Genomic DNA, 21,697 nt, shown 5'->3' on the forward strand with positions numbered 1-21,697 from the left:
CATCTAAGGGCCAAGATCTCCCTAACTTGACTCAAGTTGTGGTATCAACCTGAGAGAATCCTCACCCAATATTTTTAGTGGATGGAGATCTCCTTATTTTTTTTTAAACAACAAAGATGGATTTTATTGATATTAAAAAGACTAGTAAAGTAAGTAAGTGTATGGGGAAGGTTAAGATGTAGGCAGATCTTACCTCTATTAAAGTAGAGAGGCTGCTTCAAGTTTCTACCTAAATGATAGAAAAAGCCCTCCAACCTTTGCATGGGATGAGGATTGAACCTATGACCTCTGTCTCCAGAGACAAAGGTGTTTACCACTGATCCAACCATGCTGCTTATTAAAAAGACTAGCAAGCAGCTAGTAAATACAAAGTATAAGAGCAATTACAAATGGAAAACACCACAATGAAGACAGTTAGCCAATACGAGGCCTGTTGCACCAATAATCCCATTTAATCACTGCAATGTTAGCTCTATTTAAAATCCAAAGATACGCCTTATTTAACCTGAGGGTACATTTGATAGCATCTTGATTATTGTATTAAAATCAAAATTTAAAATTCGATAATCATTTTTAAATTTTAACTTATAATTTCAATCTAAATGTTAAAATTTCTCTAACTTAATTTACTCATTAATTAATTACTTTCAACTGAGGAGATTTTTATACTTGGCTACTTCAAATAGCTTAACTTTAAAATAAAATTATCAATTTTTAAATGTAAAATAAAACCTATGAACTTTAAAACTTAAGCTTGAAAGTTGAAACTCAACCTTAAAATTGTTTTTCATTTTAAGTTTATTAATGTAGTTTTATACTAATTTTACGAACCCACAGAACTATTCGTGTTCGCGAGAATATTATTTAGTTGAAAAGGCAAGAAGAAAGAATAATATCTTACGGATGCATCTACCCCTTCAATAAGCATATGATACAGCTAAAGATTTTACAGAGACGTCGTTTTCAAAAATAGGTATGGTACATTTTTGGTACCCCTACTTTATAGTTACAGGAGGTAGTTACAGGAGGGGTATATATTATTATTATTGTTATTAGCCTTATTATCATTCGCGCCTCGTATCACGACCACGTTTTTTAGTTTGTTGACCACCTATTTTTTGCAGCGAACTTCGCTGCAAAAACAATGACACGTCAGCTTTCCACTAACCACGCGATTAAACGTTTGACCGTTTTAAATTCACTTATTGCAGCGAGGGTCGTTGCAATAAGTCTGCCGGGACCCAATTTCCGAATAAAAGCGATCCACCCATCCATTCCATCATTTTCATCCGATTTTCATCTACAATTTCAACCAAAACCATCCACCAAAACACCTCCGGCTACTACGAATCCGGCCACCACGACACCACCAAAACACCTCCTATTTTAACAATCCAGTCCCCTTGTTGTAACAATCCAGTCCCCTTGTTGTAACAATCCGGCTACCACAAAGTTTCGAGATCATCACCCCCGCCAGCCACCATCGCCAGCCATCACCGTCGGTCTTCATAGGGAAATATTATTAGCAGCGACATCTGGACTTTTAGGAGCCCGCTATTTTCCGGCCGCCGTTTGATTTTCCGACTATCGTCCCCCAAATTCTGGCCGGCCGCCGTTTGAATTTCCGGTCGTCCTCCCCTAAATTTTCCAGCCATCTCAAATTCTGGTATGTATTTTCTGCTTTTTTATTTTTATTATATGTGTTTTTGATAGTTAATTGATTATATTGGTATGTTAGTATAGTTTTTGTATACATATTAGTTTTGTTAGGGATATTAGTTTACTTTAGGATTTTAATAGGTTTGTTAGTATAGTTAGTTTTGTTTTGTTGATAATTTAGTGATTTGTTAGGAGCCCACTAATTTGTTTTGTTAGTGATTTGTTAGAATATTTAGTCATTAGTGTTAGGTGTTTTAGTGTTTGGTTAGAATATATTGTTAGATAAAAAATTACGTAAATTAAAATTTGTTAAAAAATTGATTAAAATAAATAGCCAAGATTATGTTAAAAATATATGTATCGAACTAAATACCCAAGATTATGTAAAAAAGTTGATTAAAAAAAACTACTTAAAACGTATAAAAAATTAGTTTAATAAAAATATAGATAAAACTATATATAAAATTAAGTTAAAAAATATGACGTGTAAAAAATTTAGTTAGTTAAAAATATATTATAGAACTAAATAGCCAAGATTATGTAAAAATATTAATTAAATAAACTACTTAAGACGTATAAAAAATTAGTTCAACAAAAACATAGATAAAACTATATATAAAAATTAAGTTAAAAAATATGACGTATAAAAAATTTAGTTAAAAAGTTAATATAAAAACATAGATATAAGTAAAGTATATTAGTTTAAAAAGAATATTAAACATTACGTACAAAAAACATATAAGTAAAGTGATTTCTTTTAATGCAAGTATTCTTTATATTAAGTGGGAAAGTAAGTGATTATAAAAGTTAACAAGGATACCTGATCGGTGTAGAAAACCCTAGCGTCGTAGTCAAAATGAGGGGCCGCCTCTGGTATCTCAAATTCTTCATCAGGTTCTTCTAAGTGAAGCTCAAAACCTTCCGCGCCCATTTCGCCCCATATACTTTCAAAATCCATCTAAAATATATATACATATACGTAAACAGTATGAAAAATTCAATGCTTAAATTTTTTTAAAGATTACAAACGAACCTTTATAACTAGTATATAATATATATACTTACTATATTTAAACATATATATATATATGTATGTATATATACTTGAAAAACATACATATATACACCTATATATATTGAAAATCTAATGTATATCTATATATCTATATATCTATAAAGGAAAACATGATCATATACATATATATATTGAAAGCCTATAGAGAACGTACTTGAAACGAAAACGATTGTGGTTTGAAAATCACGTTACGCGAGTTTACATATATAGAACTGTCCGTACACTGTGGACTTGATGGTCCACAGTAGACTTTTGTCCTGACCTCACTTTTTGCAGCGAAGGTCGCTGCAATAAGTGAATAAAAACAAAAGTCGGTCCACAGTATACGGGTATGTACGATGGACTTTTTGCAGCGACCCTCGCTGCAAAAAGTGTGGTCAGGTTACTAAAATACTGGTTGGGTCACTAGGCGCCTTATTATTATGTTATGACTTATGATCATTAGTAAACTTAAAAAAAATAAAAAATAACTTGGTGGTTAACGATTTGTTATTGTTATGATTAAGATATTGATGAGTGGTTTAAGTGATTTAGTTATTTCTATTACTAGACTGATGCCCGTACAATGCGACGGAAGTGAGGGTAGTAATGGCAGAGGTTGTGGTGGTGGTGACGGCGACAATGTGATGGTAATGGAGCGACGATGACAGTGAATGTAAAAGTAATTGATATTAATGATGATATTGTAGCTAAATTAAATGTTGGAGAAGTTTAAATTATTGAATAGAGGAGAAGGGTATTTTTGGTTTTTCAAAGGTAGAAAGTTTTAAAAAAAACAGAGTAATTTATTTTATTAGATAGTATAGAAGTATAAATAGATAGTATAGATTTATTCAGCGACATCATACTTGATGAAAGATGACTATTGGGGTTTTGGCCACGAGTGAGTTTTTGGGTGACTTTCTCTTAGAAGTGGAGTTAGGTGAGCTAGGACTCATTCATTTCCTGATTTGGTCAGTTGGTATACATCTTTAGTCATTAAGAAGTCGTATATGGAGCATCCGACATTCTTTTAGATGATCTTAAAAAACACTTTGGTAAAAAAATGTGACTTTTGTGGTCACAGATATTTATACGCAAGGACTATAGACTGCCTACAACGTAGACGGTCGTCTAGGAATTAAGGTGTAACGCTCTTAAGTCTTAAGAATAAATGTCTTTTTTTTTTTGTTGTTGTGCAGACCTTTAATTGATAGTGGGTTATTGTAAATTTTAGTGACGGCTTAAGGTTTTTGAAAGCCTTAAACGAAGTCGTTTGTTCATAAGCATATAAATTAAAGTAAACAAAAAAAAGTTAGCTCGACTTATGTTATGGAATTACCATTAATGAAAAGATGCAAATGTTGATTCAAAAATCAGTAAGCTGCAATGCAAATTATATAATAGTACTTTGTTTAAATTCAAACATTAAGTTTATTATACAACATATTGAGGCCCTACATTTTTTGAGACCTAAAACAATCGTCTAGTCTCATTTTAGTATTGAGCAACCTATGGTAAACTTACAACTTTAGGCGTAAACTCCATTCATATTTTACGTTCAGCTTTCTGGAGTATTTTCTTTGACTTTTGCATTGACCGTAAGTTTATGGAACAAGAACATAAATTTATGGCCAGGTTTGTTGTAGGATTTTGACAGCAAAAACAATACCGTGAAATCGAATTATCACAATACACTATTTCATGACAAATTCCAAATGTCCAAAGGAACATATGATATCTAAGTACATTTTTTTACATCAAAAGTTGACTAGACCATATTAGTACTACCTTTACAAATGACTTTTTTTATGAAACAACTTGACTATATCAAAAGTAAACATTTAAAAGCTATACTTGTACCTCTACTACAATTAATAATCAAATAATTGTACAAGTGTATATATATATATATATATATATATATAATATGGGGATGGGAAATAAGGCTGTCGGGTATCTAAGCTTAGGTGTGGAACACTCACATATTGTTTTTTTAATCCATAAAAATAATGGGGGCCCATGCATTTATTCATTAAACAAGAAATAATAAAATATTAGTATGTAAGGGGTTCCACACCTTAGCTTAGGTGCCGGACAACCTTATATTCACTTTTCCCTATATAATTTATGCATATTTCGTAAAATCCTTTTACCTACAAAATGTTAACATTGAGCTATTACAAAATGTGAATTTCATCACACCGTGAGTCTATGCTTATTTTAACGATTCTAATACTACATGTCTACATAATCTTGTGTGTGTGATGACATCATACTGTGGATCTATGTTTAAACTCTCATAATCGCAGTAATGTTCACTCCTTATCCTAAGGTTCAAATTTATATTTCAATAAAATTCTCAAAAATAATGTGTATGAAGTATGAACGTTAACCTCAAAACTCGAAAGATAGAGATATACCTCTAGTTAGATTTAAGATAATCCAAAAAATCAAACATACAAATTACAATCACAAACTCTAATCCTTCGTTTTCTTGAAAAGCACTAACTATAATCACCCAAATTCTCAATAACTAGTTACAAGATGATTAATATTATTATTAGATTCGGGTTAATTTACAGTCTTTTATAATGTTCTTGATATTATTTTTCTTTCTTCGATTTTTCATTTGTTTCTTTATTTTCTTTGTTTTTAGACTTTGGTTTTTAATTTACTTTATAAGATTAAATGTACATAACACTCTCCTAATTTAAGCGGGACAAAGTGACTAATAGTTGGACTTAAGACATGTACTCAAGATAAAAAGATGAATGATGTTTTTGACTTTCTAAAAGGTCAACTAATCTTGGGTTAAACATAAACCTTTTTCTTCGTTTAGTCTAGGTACATTGCATAAATCCCACTCATCAAATATGTTTAACATATGAAGGTACAAATACTAAATGAGGCAATACCAAGAAACAATAATTCTTTCTTTTAAGCAAATTCTCATTTTGATAATTTCAAATTTGCCCATCAATTGGACGACAAAAAACAATAATAGTTGGAACAAGATGAGTCTTAATTTCCTTTCAATCCTGATTAAATCATCTAATCGAAGATTAATGTTTCCATGATAAGACAATTCTCAAAACAAGGTTGGTTATCAATTCACAACATAATTTTTGTGGTCATTTTATATAGTTAAGAAAAAAAAAATTAAATAAATGCGGGTATGTGTGGATCCCCTATGGACATAATTTTAGAGTTCAGGCACCTTGTTTGTTAAAACAAAGTGGGCTCTTAATACCTTTCTAACATCATAAGTATACGTACCTTATTTTAACTTAGATGAATGGGAAAGAGATCAGTTGATGAACAAAGGCGACTGATCATTCAACTCGAAGACCTTTCCTATAGGTGTGCATGTCACTTATGCCTTAATGTATATACGTATATTATTCGTCTGATTGTTATTCAGGCTGGTCCAACCTTCAAACAGATTGATACTAAGATGGTTCATCGGGCAGTTTCGACAACTATTCAAGTTTATGGCTTTGAGCTTTGAGATATAAACAACTAATGTCATCATAAAGGTGGACATGATATAAACTTTTCTAAACAAGTGATATTATCATGAGAAATGGACAAAATTAAAACTTGACCATTTTTATTTTTAATATCGTTAATTTATAATTACAAGGATGGCTCATTTGCACAACATAATGTACTAGGTTTACTGAATTCATTTTTATTTTGTTATTGCAATATGTAATACACAAAGAAAGAAATAAATAATTGGTCAAAGTACCGTCAAACAAGTTAAAGATAAAAGAAAGCATAAAATGATGGCAAACAAATAATCCAATTTAAATGGGCCATCATATAAATGGCCAAATGGGTTATATACTTATATGGGACAACCCTTTACGATGATTAAGAGTCGGACCACTTCATAAATTTGACAGCAGAGTCTTGTTTAAAAAATGCACGTCCTCTCCAAATTAGCTTTTGACTTTCGGTACAAATTCACACTAATTAAGCCTAACAAAGCTGTTTCATAGCCGACCACTTGACCCAAAGGACTAACAGACTCATCCATTCTTAGCTAGGAAGCCAGAACCAGATATTTCAGGCCATGAACTGGGTGATTTAGAGTTTAGTAAAAGGTTTCGATAGGACACTTCCATGAGTGCTATAGAGTTGTGAATTGACCCGAGTGTGGGTGAAAGTTGGAAAAGACATAATACCCTATAATATAATCTATACTCCTAAGTTAGATAAAGTGAGGTTGACTAGCAGACATCAAAAACGTCCCCTTCTCAACCGTGCCCAAGCCAAGGCTGCAACTGCAGCACCACCCAAGTGAGCAGATCCGGAGATTTGAGTATTTCCCTGAAACCATCGACAATAATAGTTATGATTATTAGTTATGCATCTCAAAAGACTAGCTTTGGAAACTGTCATGGCCTCATATATAAAGTATCATACCTCTAATATTCTCACCATATCGTGCCCGACTAGAAAGATTCCCTGAAAGGATAACGTGACACGAAAGGCCATGATATAATTGAGCACTAACATCATATGATAATTGCATTAAAATAAATGATGAATTTACCAATAATATAGCAGGGACTGGTATGATAAACTCTAGATATACAGTTTTGGTTGGATTAAGGAATAGATCGAGCAGCATGATTGCATTCACTGCACCGCTTGCTCCCTAAGATGAAAAGTTCCGAGTAGCAATTCACACAGATAAACAACATTTGAGAGAAAAAAGAATGTAAACATACCAGAGCAGGAATATTTGAAGGGTCGCGTTCAAACAACCGTCTTTCCTGTAGTTAGAAAACAGATCACAACATGCAATAAAACTTTGTACCTGTACTTTTGTCGAAAGTTGAAACAAGAAATTTAATCGGCAAATTTTGGGGCAGGTTGTTACATTGGCTATGCAAGTGACTGAACGAGGGAGAATGCAATAATACTTTGTACTTGTACTTTTGTCAAAACAAGAAATTTAATCGGAAAATTTTGGGGCAGGTTGTTATGTACCATTTAGTTACAGTAGTTAGGTTGTTATAAATAGGTCGTTAGGAAGAAGATTTATTACTTTTAGATTTTCAGATCATTGTAATCATTTCCCCCATTTGTCTGTAATCATGTAATTGGTTTAGAACCTAACTCAATACTTTCTTAATCTTGTAATTTCTTTGTAGTCAAGATCTTACATCATTTCTTAAGTTATTTTGGGTTCAGATCATATCACAGGTCAATGCATGTCAGGTAGGGTTGACACGAAACACTTCTTATTTAAATTTTGGATATATGTTTATAGATAAACTGTGAGTCAAATATTAGTGCAACATAATCTAACTTAATAAAAAAACACTTCAGGCGGTTTTATGCATTTAACAAAATTAAAAGCCCATTTTTTAACTTAATAAAAATATTAGTGCAACATAATTGACACCTTTGTTCAAAGAGTTGTACCTTTGATGATAGGGCAAGATAAGCATGTTGCACCAAGTAGAAGACGGAACCAGCAACTGCACCAGCTAGGTACAACTTCAGCAGAAATTCAGGACCAAATTGATGTCCAATCTGTTCAATAAAAGTAACCAGATTTGTGAGAGTTGACGTAACCAGAACCCAGTTCTTACTTTCAGCTACTAGCCTACCGTTTAATAAATTATCATTCTTCACCTTTTAGAGCACATAACTTTGACAATGACGAAACAATATAGTATTCCCTTTTCATAATCTCTGGTTTGCAGCACTTGGTTTTCGTTTACATCTTTTTAAGAAATTAAAAAATAAAAAGAGAACCCCAATTTGGCAAACATATATCATTCTGAAAAACAGAATCAGTTTTCAAAGATTTTTATGTAGTAGTTATAAATTGTAGATTTCATTTTGATGTATTAATTGCTGGAAAAGAAAAACACAAAATTGTCTAGCTAAACATGTTTTGATTATGATCCCAAATAAATTCCTCAACTTATGGATATAAGAAGGTAGGCCTAAGCAACAACAAATGCTGCCAAACGTGGGAAAGAAGTAACCTCTGGCTCCGCCCATGAATAAGATGATAAAAATGATAGGGTAGATGCATATACACAAGACTTTATCAAGTACATAAAATAATTTATTTAGAAACACTATGATTATGAACTTTAGAATAAATTGTCTGAATGACGCTCACAGTTGTCGTGTTGTGTGCTTCTGAACGATTTAGTCAGCATGAAAATCTTATAATCATTCTCAACTGAACTACTACTTACAGTAGAAATTAAGAAATAACAGAAGTTGCTTGAACATTCAAAGACATGCTTACACTCATCCCGAAGAAATAAAGCCCGATCATGTTGGAGACAACATGTCCAACATCATAATGACTGAAAGCTGAAGTTATCAAAGTATGAAACCGTCCACTTTTGAAGTTGTCCAGACTTATCTACAAATGAAATAAATCGCCAGTCACGATGATTAAAGACAACCATTTAAAGACATATTTAGCAGCATTAGACACATTTAACAAATAATTGACATTTTGAATATGATTAAAAAACTATAACGTTGAAAAGTAATCTAACTTTTTGCCTTCTTCAGGTGAAATGACAACCATTTAAACACATATTTAGCAGCACTTGACCCATTTAACGTGTTCGATGCATATGACCAATTTCTAATTAAGCTAACCTAAATATCTAATGATTAGATAGGGGTTTTCTAATCGTTTTTTAGTAGTGTATGTAAGTAGAAACCTGTTTTTATCCTTTATGTGAAAAACGGTTTCCATAAGGGGGTTTCTAATCGTTATTTAGTAGTGTATGCATGTTTTCTTCTATTTTATATTTTTCTTCAACATAAACTATCTTCTTTATTGAATTCTTTTCGATTATACTAAAATTTAGTTTGAAGTTTTTTGTTGTCAATTGATGAACAATTTGATTTGAGGGTTTTGGTTTAATGATTTTATGGTTTCCAGATGCTATCTAGCAATTTGAATGACAATTGGTTTTTTTACTTGAATGCGTTTTTTTTTCTCGGGCCGTGCTTTTTTTGCGCCTCTAGCCTAGACCACATTTGGGGTCATTGCGCATTAAGTGCCCTTTCGCCTTTGACAACTATGATCTAATCTGATTGCCCATTATCAAACAAATACAATCCACACTGACCCATTTTCATATAAACGGATTAAAATTGCAACCTCTAAACTATATGTGAGGAATAGATCATGATGCTTAAGAACAAAAAACAGAAAATGAAGAACTCACCATGAAATTTTGCACCATGAATCTACGGTCGGCGACTTTCCACAACATAAACACAGCAACATTTGTTACTATCAAGCCTATTACTACACCTTCAGTTGTAAGTTTCCTTCTGAACTGCGATAACCTGTGCATAAAAGAAGATATTATCATATGTGAAGTGTGAACATAATATAATATGCTGATGCAACAACATTGATTACTTAACAGTTACTCAACCAAACCAATAAATAAAGTATAACATGATCAGTACAACTAAGTGAGACCTAATTCTCTCCATTGAAAATCTAGCTCACTTCCTAAAATTATGCAAGATTAAGAGGTTGTAGAGGATGGATACTTTTAAAGGGCATTTGAGATTGCATTTCGAGGGTATATTATTTGATTATCATGGTTACAAACCACAAGTAACCAAAAAGTAATTACATGCGTTTTACTAGAGAAAAAAACATTATCTTTTTGCTAACGCAAAATCTATTATGGAAATGCAATCACAAATAAACAATCCTAAGCTTTTATGGTTTTAGAAGTATGTTCAAAATAAGCAGCACTCCACTTTATCAGCTTAAAGATAAGTGTTTTTTCAGATAAACCATACCAGGTATCCATTTCATACATGGGTGTGTGAGTTAGCTTATTGGTTTACCGGTAAATTGAATTCTCAAAAAGCCACTCATATTTTTCAACGGTGTATTGAAGTCTCAAAAAGCCAATAAGCTCATATTTTTCTCCTTATGAGCTAATCAATTTAAGTATACAACAATAATACTCAATTCCGTCAAAGGAGGGGATAAGGAAGGTGAGATGCAAACAAGAATACCTCTACTAAAGCCTAAAGGGTAGGAAGACTGCTTCCATAAAGTATTCAAATGACCAATTTTAGTTTACTAGCTTAATAAGCAACAAACCCAAGTTGATAACCCCATAAACGAAAAAATTAAGCTTATCGGCTATACGAAAATTCAACAAACCTGTTAATCTCAAAATACAAACTAATCTATACACCCCTTAAAAGCACATTTTGGTTTCAAAATGCACAATAAGCTTAAAGCACCTAGAATATGCACTCATAAATAAGACTATTATGACAAAAAAAAATTGTATGTAAAATAGCTACATTAACATGGGATATTACTTAATGAAATAAACAACAAAACATAATCACCATGTATTACGATAACCAGTTGGTCGATGAATTTGAAAATTATATTTGCTAAAATAAGCTCTCAAAAGTCCAAGATTTTCAAAACCCACAACCAACTTTCTTGAATTCATAAGCCCATTAGGCAAAAACTGCTTAAATGAACATGGGTTTGAAAGGACTTTCATCAAACAGTTGGTGGGCATTTTTGGTGAAACAGTAGTGTAGTTGGTGAACACATGATAATGGTGATTTGGGGGTAAATTGGAAGTCTTTTGATGGGAAATTGGGTTTGATCTTATGGTTTTTGAAGCAAATTTTGATGGGTTTTTGGAGATCAATTTGAAAGAGAATAGCTTATGCATAGTGTGTGTGTGTGTGTGTGTGTGTGTGTAATTGAGTGATTGATTTAAGTGAAATGGAAATGAATGTTGAAAAACCTAAAGCTTAATTGAAAGTGATGATCTTTTTTTTGGCATGAAAAACTGGAACCTTTAACACATTGATGTACGAGTACAGATTTCGGTTAACAAAAAAACTGTGTTTTGACTTCGTACTCATGTACGAGTACTATCTTTTCATTTTAATTGAACAAGTTCCAAAAATAAAGTGTTAACTAAACTTTTCAAAAAAAAAGTCTAAGTTGGCCTCGTTCTTCACGAAGTGAAAACCGACGATTCGACCTTCGTTGTTCAGGTTTTTTCTTGTGTTTCAGGTAACCAGTAATTGACATGAGCATTTTTCGTTTATTTTGCAATTTTGTCTGTGCTACTAGTGTAGTCTAGATTATTTTTGTAGTTGATACTTTTGACCTCCGGGATCATTCTAGACGGTTTTTTATTTATATTATTAAAATATTGTCGTTTTAAAAAAAAAGAAGAGTTAAATGCAAGAATGGTCCTCGTGGTTTGTTACTTTTTGCAACGGCATTCCCTTTCTTGATTTTTTAGCAACCGTGGTCCATGAAGATATGTTTCAGTTGCAATGGTGGTCCCTCACTAACGGAATCGTTTGTGTCATTAAGTTTCTCATGTGAGTAGCACATGAGAGGTATTAATGTCCTTCCTCTTACATAAACAGAGGGGTGTTCAAAAGTATCCGTATCTTAACCATGATCCGAAAATTCGATCCTATTTTCTATGAAAAGTTGGATACAATAAATTTTGGATTCAAATTCTAAATATTTTGGATATATATAAATATCTAGAATTTTTTTTTGTTAGATTTCATTATCATTTTTTTAAAATTCGAAAATATCAAAAGATATCGAAAAATCCTATTTTCAATATTCGAAAGTATCCAAAACGTTAGTCTCAATATCTAATAATACGACAATATCTATGATATTTATTTTTTTCTAAAATTCAGATACTTGAGATATTTTTTTTCTTGGATACTTATTTTTTTTCCTAAAATTCGGCTATCCGAATTACGGATATTCAAAATTTCGGATAGTGGATTTGAATATCTGAACACATATCCAAAGGTTTTGGATATCCGAAATATCTAAAACTTTCAAGATATGATTGGCCTAATATCCCTTTTGGATATCCGAAATTTGATTTAGAAATTTAGCATATCCAAAAGTCGAATACCCGACTTTTGGATATTCGAATATCCGAAGTTTTCAAAAATCTTTACCTAAATTTGAATCCAAATCCGAACCGAAAATTGAATATCCGACATTTCAAATAATATCGGATTAGATTTTTGAATAACGTGTTTGGATACAAATACTTTTGAACACCCCTATGTTTGTGTAGGTGGAAGGACATTAATACCCCTCATGTGCTACTCACATGGGAAACTTAACGACACTAATTAACGATCATGTTAGTGAGGGACCGCCGTTGCAACTGAAACATATCTTCAGGGACCATGGTTGCTAAAAAATCAAGAAAGGGACTACCGTTGCAAAAAGTGACAAACCACGGGGACCATTCTTGTATTTAACTCAAAAAAGAATTACAAAAGTTAGAAGTAAATTGGGTAATCTTGTGATACTCCAATTTGAAGTAATCTGCTTGTAACAGCATTAATCACATCCATTACACTTACTAATTTGCAAGTATCGTGACAAAAGAACCATTAGTCTACTCGTATACAATAAGTTGCCAAGACGAGAAACAGACCCGACTTGCTAATCACTTGTTTGTCGAATGATATAGAGATAAATGGATGTAAAAGTTATATACGATAACACAACGGAAAGTTACCACAGAAACTATATACTTAAGTCAGATAAAAGCTAGATTAGATATTAGATAGATGAAAAGGTTTCATAATCGTCTTCTTAATAGTCCCCAAGCTATTGCTCCAACAACAGCGCCACCCAGATAAGCCAATCCAGCAACTTTTCGATCGTTTTTCTGAATTGTAAACAATAGACGTTACAAACGAATAAATGGTCCATGTTGGTTTTTATTCACATAATCTTCTTAAGTTGTTGTACTAGCATTGTTGAGTAAATAGATTGTTGATATCAGATTTAGGATCATACCTTTACTCTTTCAATATCTTTATAAACTATATATATCGCCTGAAATAGTCACATGAAGCAAAAAAGTCATGACATACAGAAGGAAAAAAAAAAAGGTAACTAAACTTCTTTCCCTACAAGTTAACAAAATGTAATTACTTTTTACCATTATTAACACATTTAAAGACCTTGTTAAGCTTAGAAATTTACATCAGAAAGTTTGTGGTGGCAAATTTTATGGAATCTCTATAATTATAGGAAAACAAGCTTGGTTTGTTGTTGTATTGACCCGGAATTCCTTTGAAACCTGCACGACGCTACGTCGCTACCCCAAAATTTCAAGAAACATTGCACAGGCAATGAGCAGTCAGTGAAGCTATCCATGAAGGAGGTCACGTTAGAGCCTGGAATCTCTATTATTCTAATTTTCTAAAAGTGGATAAACTGGTTAAAACTTCTTACTTAAAAGAATGGGCAAACTGGCTAAATTTTCACACTTCTAAGTGAAGTAAAATTAGCCAAATCTAAGTTTCAAAAATCCATTACTTTTAGTGTGAACATATTTTGAATCTTATTTGATTATTACTCGTACACATCTACAAACATGACTTTACTTGTTTTTAGCAAGCTTGTACCATATTGACACATTTGTACGTATAAGGTACATGATTACATTAACCTTAGAGATTTCATATACACGATTTGGTATTGCAGGGATATGAGAGTTGATTTACCGCCAATATAGCAGGGAGTGGTATGAAGTCAACCAGTAGAATCTGTTTTGGGAAAAGAAGTAAATCAAGAAATACGATAGCAGTCACTGCACCGCTTGCTCCCTAAAATGACAGAGAAATATTACACTTACAAAAAGCATTTGTAGAAAACATTAAAGACATGTAATAATGAATATAGAGAGAGAACATAAAGAAAAAAACTAATGTCATTGGTCCGTCGTTCATGACAGATTTGTTTGTAAATATGGTTTTGTTAATGAGCTAGAACTTGAAGTTAAAAGTCATATATGATGTGTTTTAAGCATCAATGTCATATAAAAGAGCAAGATTTTGACAAAACAATCATATACCAGCGCTGCATCCTTTGAAGGGTCACGTTCAACCGTTTGTGTATCCTGTATTTAACATTCAGATAGTCAAATACTGAAATATATGTCAGAAAATCAACTACAGGTCATATAAATGAGCCAGCATATGAGAGAATGGGCATATTAAGTACCAGTCCTGCAGCCTTGGAAGTGTTAGGTTCAAGCGTTTGTGTGTCCTGTAGTAAGCAAACATATAGTGAAATGCTGGAAAATTAAGTATGTCACGTAAATGAGGCAGTTTTTGAGAAAAGGGGCAAGTTAATGTACCAGTCCTGCAGCCTGTTGCCCAGGTATGTAATCAAACACAATATCAACAAAGAATCACTCTTTATTAACGAAGAACAAACATACAATCACTGTATGTTTTTGTTACAGAGTTGGATAACGAAATTAAAACGAAACTATCCTATTTATACTAGTTTTAAGTGGCGGTTATTGCTGGACCATCATGTTGCTTCAAAACATCACGTCTCTAGTCTTCATGTCGGTTTGTTAAGAGAGACCCAAAAACTGCCGCCCTTTACTTGAACAGACATGTTGTTTCCTTTTATTGTCTTTTACACTTTGCATCCCTCAAGTCTTAAACTAATTACAAAGTCCAACACAGCCTTCGAAGGGTCAAGTTCATCTGTATGTGCTTCCTGTAGCAGAAAAACAAATAGTTAAATGTCGAAACATCAAGTATGTCATGGTGACGAGCCAGATTTTGAGAAAACGAGCATGTTGATGTACCAGCCCAGCAGCCTTTGAGGGATCAAGTTCAACTCTTTGTATATCCTGTAGTTGGCAAACAAAGAGTGAAATGGCAGAATTCAAGTATGTCATGCAAATGAGCCAGATTTTGTGAAAAAAAGGGCATGTTAATGTACCAGTCCTGCAGCCTTAAAAGGGTCAAGTTCAGCTGTCTGTGTTTCCTGTAGCAAGCAAACAAATAGTTAAATGTCGGAACATCAAGTATGTCATGGTAACGAGCCAGATTTTGAGAAAACGAGCATGTTAATGTACCAGCCCTGCAGCCTTTGATGGATCAAGTTCAACTCTTTGTGTATCCTGTAGTTGGCAAACAAAGAGTGAAATGGCAGAAGTTCTAAGTATGTCATGTAAATAAGCCAGATTTTGAGAAAAAGGGCATGTTAATGTACCAGTCCTGCAGCCTTCGAAAGATCAAGTGCAGCTATCTGTGTTTCCTGTAAAAGGCAAACAAATAGTTAAATGTCTTTGATGCAATTTTGCTAATTGATAAAAAAATATTTACATAGCATTCGACTTTTTGTGATTACTTAAGGGAGTAATTGATAAATGACCAAAAGAAACATTGTTGAAGTACTTAAAAACAATGAACTTATGAGAAAATCTATTTTTATTTATTGAGACTTGAATTAGCACTCCATTTCGTTGAAACTAATTATAATTATACCCAATAGACATGGACAAATCATTAATATTAATTGTTAATTTTGTTCACATAAATCAGTTTTGCAGTTGCAGCAAGGATCAAATTGATAATCAAACCTCTAAAAGGGTAACTAACCATATTCAAAATCATTTTAGATTTTTGTCCATACCTAAAAAACTAACTACTACAAGTTCAAGTTAGACACTCAGTTTTATAATATGCACAAAAAGAGTCACAGACAATTATACCTTAATATGAAGTGGCCAGAATAGCACGGTGCATCAAGAAGGAGACCGAACCAGAGAAACCCTCAACTAGGTATAGCTTCAACAGAAATTTAGGCCCGACACAATGACCGATCTGTCGAATAACGCATCAAAAAGACAAATAAACCCATTGACAAAGGTTGTCATATATAACAAACTTTTTATTGAGATTTAGATGGGTTGTACAAACAAGAAATGATACTATAGAGATTACTTGCATACAAAAAAGTTCTCTTTCTCAGAAGGGACAAATTTTATGAAAATGTATTATTCTTGTCAGGTTCAGTATTGTATGGATCAAACTCTCAAATCATCTATCATTTGTATCAAACCTTCAATTTGTTGCCATTGTATGTATTATGGTACCTCTTCGTCAAGTAACAAGTATTTTTTTTCCTAACGTGACAGCCATACAAGTTGTCATCTTTCTCATCACAATTGGTGCCATGTTAGGAGTTTAGAAATTTTAAGAGGACCAATACATACAATAGAAAAAGCTGAAAAGTTGATGCATATAATAGAGGTTTTGAGAGTATGATACTTATAGTTGCAAATGGTACGCTGATAGCTTAACTGTTCTTGAAGTAAGAAAGAGCGAAAGCTGCATTAAATTTCTCAGGAATATGAACTTACACTCTTTCCAAACATATAAAGCCCAAGCATGTTCCAGAAAAAATGTTTAGCTTCAACATGACTGAAAGCAGAAGTTATCATAGTATGGTACGCTCCACTTTTAACGTTGTCCAGTTGTATCTGAACAAATGAAATGATTATAACATCAATAACAGTAATGCTAACTAGGAACTAGCAAAATTGGGTGGATGTGTAAGATGTAAAGGTTGGTATTTTACTATTTATAGTACTGGTTGATTGATAAACAATCAATGAACAAATATGATTACAAATATCATAATATATACGTAATGGTATATAATCTCCAGAAAAGCTCAACTTCTTTTTTGTTTTACCCGTATGACCCATAAAGAAAACATAGTGCACACAAATCGCCCAGTCATACATAAATGGATCAAAATTGCACCTTCTAACTTTGATACCTATGGGACTAGATCACGATGTTCTAAGAAGAACTTAACAAAAAGGAATTTACCGTGAAGTTCCTGTTCATGAAGTCTGTGTCCGCAACTCTCCACAGCAGAAACACAGCCAAATTTGTTCCAATCAGGACTTTTAACACACCATTAGTTGTGAATCCGCTTCTAGAATTTCCCGACCTGAATGTGAATATTTGAACAGACACTATGAGATGTGAACATGCTTTAATTGATCATACTTTCATATTCTTTTTTTTGGATCAAAGTATAGTTTGATTAGACTGACAAGTGACAACTAACAAAATTGATTCTTTAAACTGAAAAAACAATAAAATACGAGTATAAAAACTGCAAAGTTCATTATGGGTAGTATTATGGGTAGCGTATGGAAATATTTGAAGGGGTCATGAAAATATTACATATTTTTAACACTTTCATAAATAAAAGAGGCTATTTTTTTTATAAAATAGTATAGATAGATTACTGTTACTCTCCTACTTATGCTATGACTCCTAACTGTCTTACACGACCATGTCTCTTAACTAATAACACAAATTAATGCGAGTAATAATTTAACTAAAATCCTAATAATTAATAAAGACTCTACTGCTAATACATCAATGCACATATCACCCATGTACTTTATTTTGCTAGATTAATTGATCAACAAATTACAAACAAAGAAAAAAGATATTGTTTTAATACATTCATTTTTAATACTCTTATATAATTACTTTATTATTCATGCTCTATGCTTTTTTGTTTATTTTATCTTTAATTTGCTTGGATTTTAAGAGAAAGAGGATCTTAATATAGGTTGTGTTCAAATTGAACCTGCAACATCTTTTAACAAAAAAAAAATTTTAGCATTAAATTATTTTTTGATCATCATAGTTGTTGATTCGACTGGGAAACATGATTTTTGACTCGTGACTCAACTCGTAAGAGTCAAAACATTTTTATATAGTACATTGTATAATTTTATATATGATGTTTATTGAAACAAATTAAGTTGATTATCTTAATTTATTTACAAATGATTACATATTTTTGAGTTATAAACATACACTTTAACCTCGATTTATGTGTTATTTATCCATTTTTATTTTTTTTTATGCTAATGTTGGTGACTAGAGATAACTCAAAGTTCGAATTAAAAGTATTAAAAATACATATGCAATATAAATATAATATAATATCTAATATATAACCATAGTATCTAACTATAATAATTATAAGCTTACAACTTGTATTGACTCGGTCCAACTAACAAAAATGAATCACCTAATTTATCGACTCATTTTTAGTGCAAGTGACTCGTAAACATCAATGATGTTGATACGGCACGGACTCCACAAATAAAAAACAGTAAAAATAATGTTACTTCTAAACTAACAGAACACCCTGCAAGAGTACAAGTGAAGAGATGACTGATTGTGATTACACACTATTAGCAAATGGCATTTAGAATCATAACAAAAACACTCAAATCTATTAAATCAACCCCATTTCAATGTCCTAATTTCTCATCATCAATCTGCACCCACTCAAATCTTTTTCAAAAATATGGATTTCCATCTAAAAATCTTGATACTTTCTTAAAGAACAATCAATTTTTACTCAATTCAAGCATTACCCAGATAGAAAAGTCATTAAAAATCCTATCTTTATTCTCATCCTCAAACAATTTTCTTGTTTCCATTGTATATAACTGTCCTAGGGTTTTAGATATCAATTTTCTTGAAAAATGGCATCTGGGTTTTTCTAAATTAGGGTTTTTGGAAAACCCCAATTTGATTCAGAACATTTTAGAAGTTTCTAGAAGATTTGAGCTGTACCCAGATGATGTTTTGAAAAGTTTTGAGTGTTTAAGGGGTTTTAGGTTTAGTTTAGGGACTATAATTAGGGTTTTAGAGGAATACCCTTTGGTTATTAATATGAATGAAGAACAAATTTGGAAAAAAGTTGAGTTCTTGGTAGGAATTGGAATTCATAGAAGTAAGATAGATTCGATTATTTATCGTTATCCGAAGATTTTGGGATTTGGGGTTGAGAATAAGTTGAAGCCCTTGGTTTGTGAGTTTACAGAAATGGGCTTTAGTCCTAATGAGATTAGGGAAGAGATTGTTAGGAACCCGGAAATTTTGAGGGCGGAAGTTGGAGAGTTGTCTAAGTGTTTGAGAATGGTGAATAGTCTGAAATGTAGGGTGCCGGTTAAAGAAAAGATTTTAAAAGATGGGCTCTTTAGGGCTGTGTATGAAGTTAAGTTGAGAATTGATAGTTTGCATAAGCATGGGTTGGCGTATAGAGATGCGTTTAGTGTATTGTGGAGAGAGCCGAGGGTGATTTTGTATGAGTTGAATGAAATTGATGAAAAGATCGAGTTTTTAGTGAACACAATGAGGTTTGATGTTATGTGTTTGGTTGAAGTTCCGAAATATTTAGGGGTACATTTCGAGAAACAGATTGTTCCTCGATATAATGTGATTGAGCATTTGAGATCAAAAGGTGGGATTGGTGATGAGGTGGGATTGAGGTCTTTGGTTAAGTTTAGTAGGTTGAGATTTTATAATCTTTATGTGAAGCCTTATCCTGAGTGTGAAAAGATATATGGGAGGTTTGTAGATGTTAAGGTTAGGAGCCGGCATCCAGAAGGATTGTGGAAGCTTTTTCAGCCTCCGAAGTATCCAGATTCAAAGGCAGATGTGAAGAACATCAAGTCTTTTATGGAACAACTTCGATGAGGGAGAAACCTAGAGGTGGCACTTTCAACCTATTTGTATAGAAACAGGTCAATGCGGGCTGTATTTGTTTTGGTGGGTTTACTCAATTCAACCGACCTGTTTAAGCACACGCAGAACCGTAGAGAAGTTACATGTTTTGAACCTGACCCAACTTGCCTCGTCTCCCGTTTCGCAACCTCTAGAAAAACCATATTACTGCAAGGTGCAAATTCAAAGACACTTCATCTTGTAAATTTAGCCATATAAATGTATGTGCATCGTTATATGCTCTACCTTGACTAGTTTCATGATTATAAAATGCAATCAATCTTATGTTAGTTGTTTTTTGACAAGTAACTTGTTTGCTTATTGTTGACTTATGTGGTAAAATCCTGATCAGTAGTCTTGCTCAAGTCTTGATCCATAATACAATGCACTGTTTGTTTGAATAAATTTGTATGCTGGTTGACTTTTGCTTTGAAGGTCATGGTTAGATGTGGCAAAGTGGGCAGGTTGGGTAATATTCAAAATGGGTAATTACTTTTTACAGGTCGAATACATCTTATTGGGTAGGGTTGACCCAAAAAAAAAAATTTCGTCTTTTTACAATTAGAGTATGTCTTATGATTACGAACACATCATTACGACAATCATAATCTTAGCATTTTAAAAAGATTTAGGTTGTTCTGTGTTTTAAACAATATGCTTTAACCCTCCAATTTCTAACTCTGGTGAAATTAAAACCAAAGCCAAATATAATGCCTAATTACATACCCTTAAAATTGCAAATTGAGATCATGAAAAGGATTCAGATATAATTATTTGATTCAATTCAGGTCAGTTTCAAATCAATGAAAATCAATCATCCACTCCAAATTTATGGTCGATTGCAAAACCTCCACTCATCATCCCAATTTATCATCGAAGTTATGTAGATCTATCTGATAATGATGATAACATTGAATGTATGACACTAACATTATCTTATTATGTTTTACAGGATTATGCAAAGATTTGGAAGATTTGTTTTTGGCTTCCAGTACTTGAGTTAACAAATGATTGGAGACCTGCAACAATGATCAACAGCAGATCACATGGATGGTCTTTGTAAATATAATCAAATTGTTTTCTCTCGAATTTTCCCAATCTCTTGTAACTTTGACAGTGGGTCACTTCTTCTGTGGCCTGCAAAATCAAGTTCCTTTGCAGACAAACTATCAGGACAGAACATTCATTTAGTATATTAATTAGCACTCAATATAGTGTTTTACTTTCATATTACAATGTAATGTTGATGTTTTATACGAGGATATAGATGAAATTCTTCTTATCAGTAAAATGGTTAAAGGTACAATCTCTTACAATGTTGACTACTGATGAGTTTTAACTTGATTCCGAACAAATTAAGTAGACAGGAACAGATCAATGGTTAAACCATTTGACCTGACCGGCAAGCACACTCATCGGATACATAATCCTGGAAGTAATTACAACTAGTGCATATGTACAGACTGCATGATCTTGGAGCCCACTACCAACGAAAACTAAATTCTTATTTAGGGACCTTTGAACTGCAATATTTAGGGCATACATATAAAC

The 21,697-nt window shown here is 32.6% G+C and overlaps 3 protein-coding genes across 3 annotated transcripts; 1 reads left to right on the plus strand and 2 right to left on the minus strand.

Moving 5' to 3' along the window:
- Positions 1-6,502: 6,502 nt before the first annotated feature.
- LOC122578889 (RHOMBOID-like protein 12, mitochondrial) lies at positions 6,503-11,649 on the minus strand. The gene is made up of 8 exons (XM_043750938.1): positions 11,105-11,649; positions 9,943-10,066; positions 9,000-9,119; positions 8,156-8,266; positions 7,456-7,500; positions 7,278-7,382; positions 7,148-7,189; positions 6,503-7,051 (listed from the first exon to the last, which is right to left on the minus strand). Exons 1-8 carry the CDS (start codon positions 11,443-11,445, stop codon positions 6,962-6,964), a joined length of 978 nt encoding a protein of 325 aa, XP_043606873.1. The 5' UTR covers positions 11,446-11,649; the 3' UTR covers positions 6,503-6,961.
- Positions 11,650-13,291: 1,642 nt separating this feature from the next.
- On the minus strand, positions 13,292-18,012 carry LOC122610640 (RHOMBOID-like protein 12, mitochondrial). The gene is made up of 15 exons (XM_043783609.1): positions 18,009-18,012; positions 17,432-17,598; positions 16,957-17,076; positions 16,310-16,417; positions 15,804-15,848; positions 15,667-15,711; positions 15,531-15,575; positions 15,394-15,438; positions 15,255-15,302; positions 14,929-14,940; positions 14,793-14,837; positions 14,644-14,688; positions 14,294-14,395; positions 13,581-13,619; positions 13,292-13,449 (listed from the first exon to the last, which is right to left on the minus strand). The coding sequence occupies exons 1-15, from the start codon at positions 18,010-18,012 to the stop codon at positions 13,360-13,362; spliced, it is 960 nt and encodes a 319-aa protein (XP_043639544.1). The 3' UTR covers positions 13,292-13,359.
- A 790-nt stretch (positions 18,013-18,802) lies between these two features.
- Positions 18,803-21,431, plus strand: LOC122579231 (transcription termination factor MTERF15, mitochondrial). Its single transcript, XM_043751352.1, has 2 exons — positions 18,803-20,321; positions 21,099-21,431. Exon 1 carries the CDS (start codon positions 18,833-18,835, stop codon positions 20,117-20,119), a length of 1,287 nt encoding a protein of 428 aa, XP_043607287.1. The 5' UTR covers positions 18,803-18,832; the 3' UTR covers positions 20,120-20,321; positions 21,099-21,431.
- Positions 21,432-21,697: the final 266 nt, after the last annotated feature.

Source organism: Erigeron canadensis, chromosome 8 (assembly GCF_010389155.1).
Source record: "Erigeron canadensis isolate Cc75 chromosome 8, C_canadensis_v1, whole genome shotgun sequence".
Lineage (NCBI taxonomy): Eukaryota > Viridiplantae > Streptophyta > Magnoliopsida > Asterales > Asteraceae > Erigeron > Erigeron canadensis.

Coding starts and splice junctions, on each gene's coding strand:
- LOC122578889 (XM_043750938.1), bottom strand. CDS start 11,445: ATGCATAAGCTATTCTCTTTCAAATTGATCTCCAAAAACCCATCAAAA. Junction 7,501..8,155: donor ATCTTGCCCTATCATCAAAG/GTACAACTCTTT, acceptor TTCTAACTACAG/GAAAGACGGTTGTTTGAACG. Junction 7,190..7,277: donor CAGTCCCTGCTATATTATTG/GTAAATTCATCA, acceptor TTATCCTTTCAG/GGAATCTTTCTAGTCGGGCA.
- LOC122610640 (XM_043783609.1), bottom strand. Junction 14,689..14,792: donor CTTCCAAGGCTGCAGGACTG/GTACTTAATATG, acceptor TGTTAAATACAG/GATACACAAACGGTTGAACG. Junction 14,396..14,643: donor CTTCAAAGGATGCAGCGCTG/GTATATGATTGT, acceptor CTGTCATTTTAG/GGAGCAAGCGGTGCAGTGAC.
- LOC122579231 (XM_043751352.1), top strand. CDS start 18,833: ATGGCATTTAGAATCATAACAAAAACACTCAAATCTATTAAATCAACC.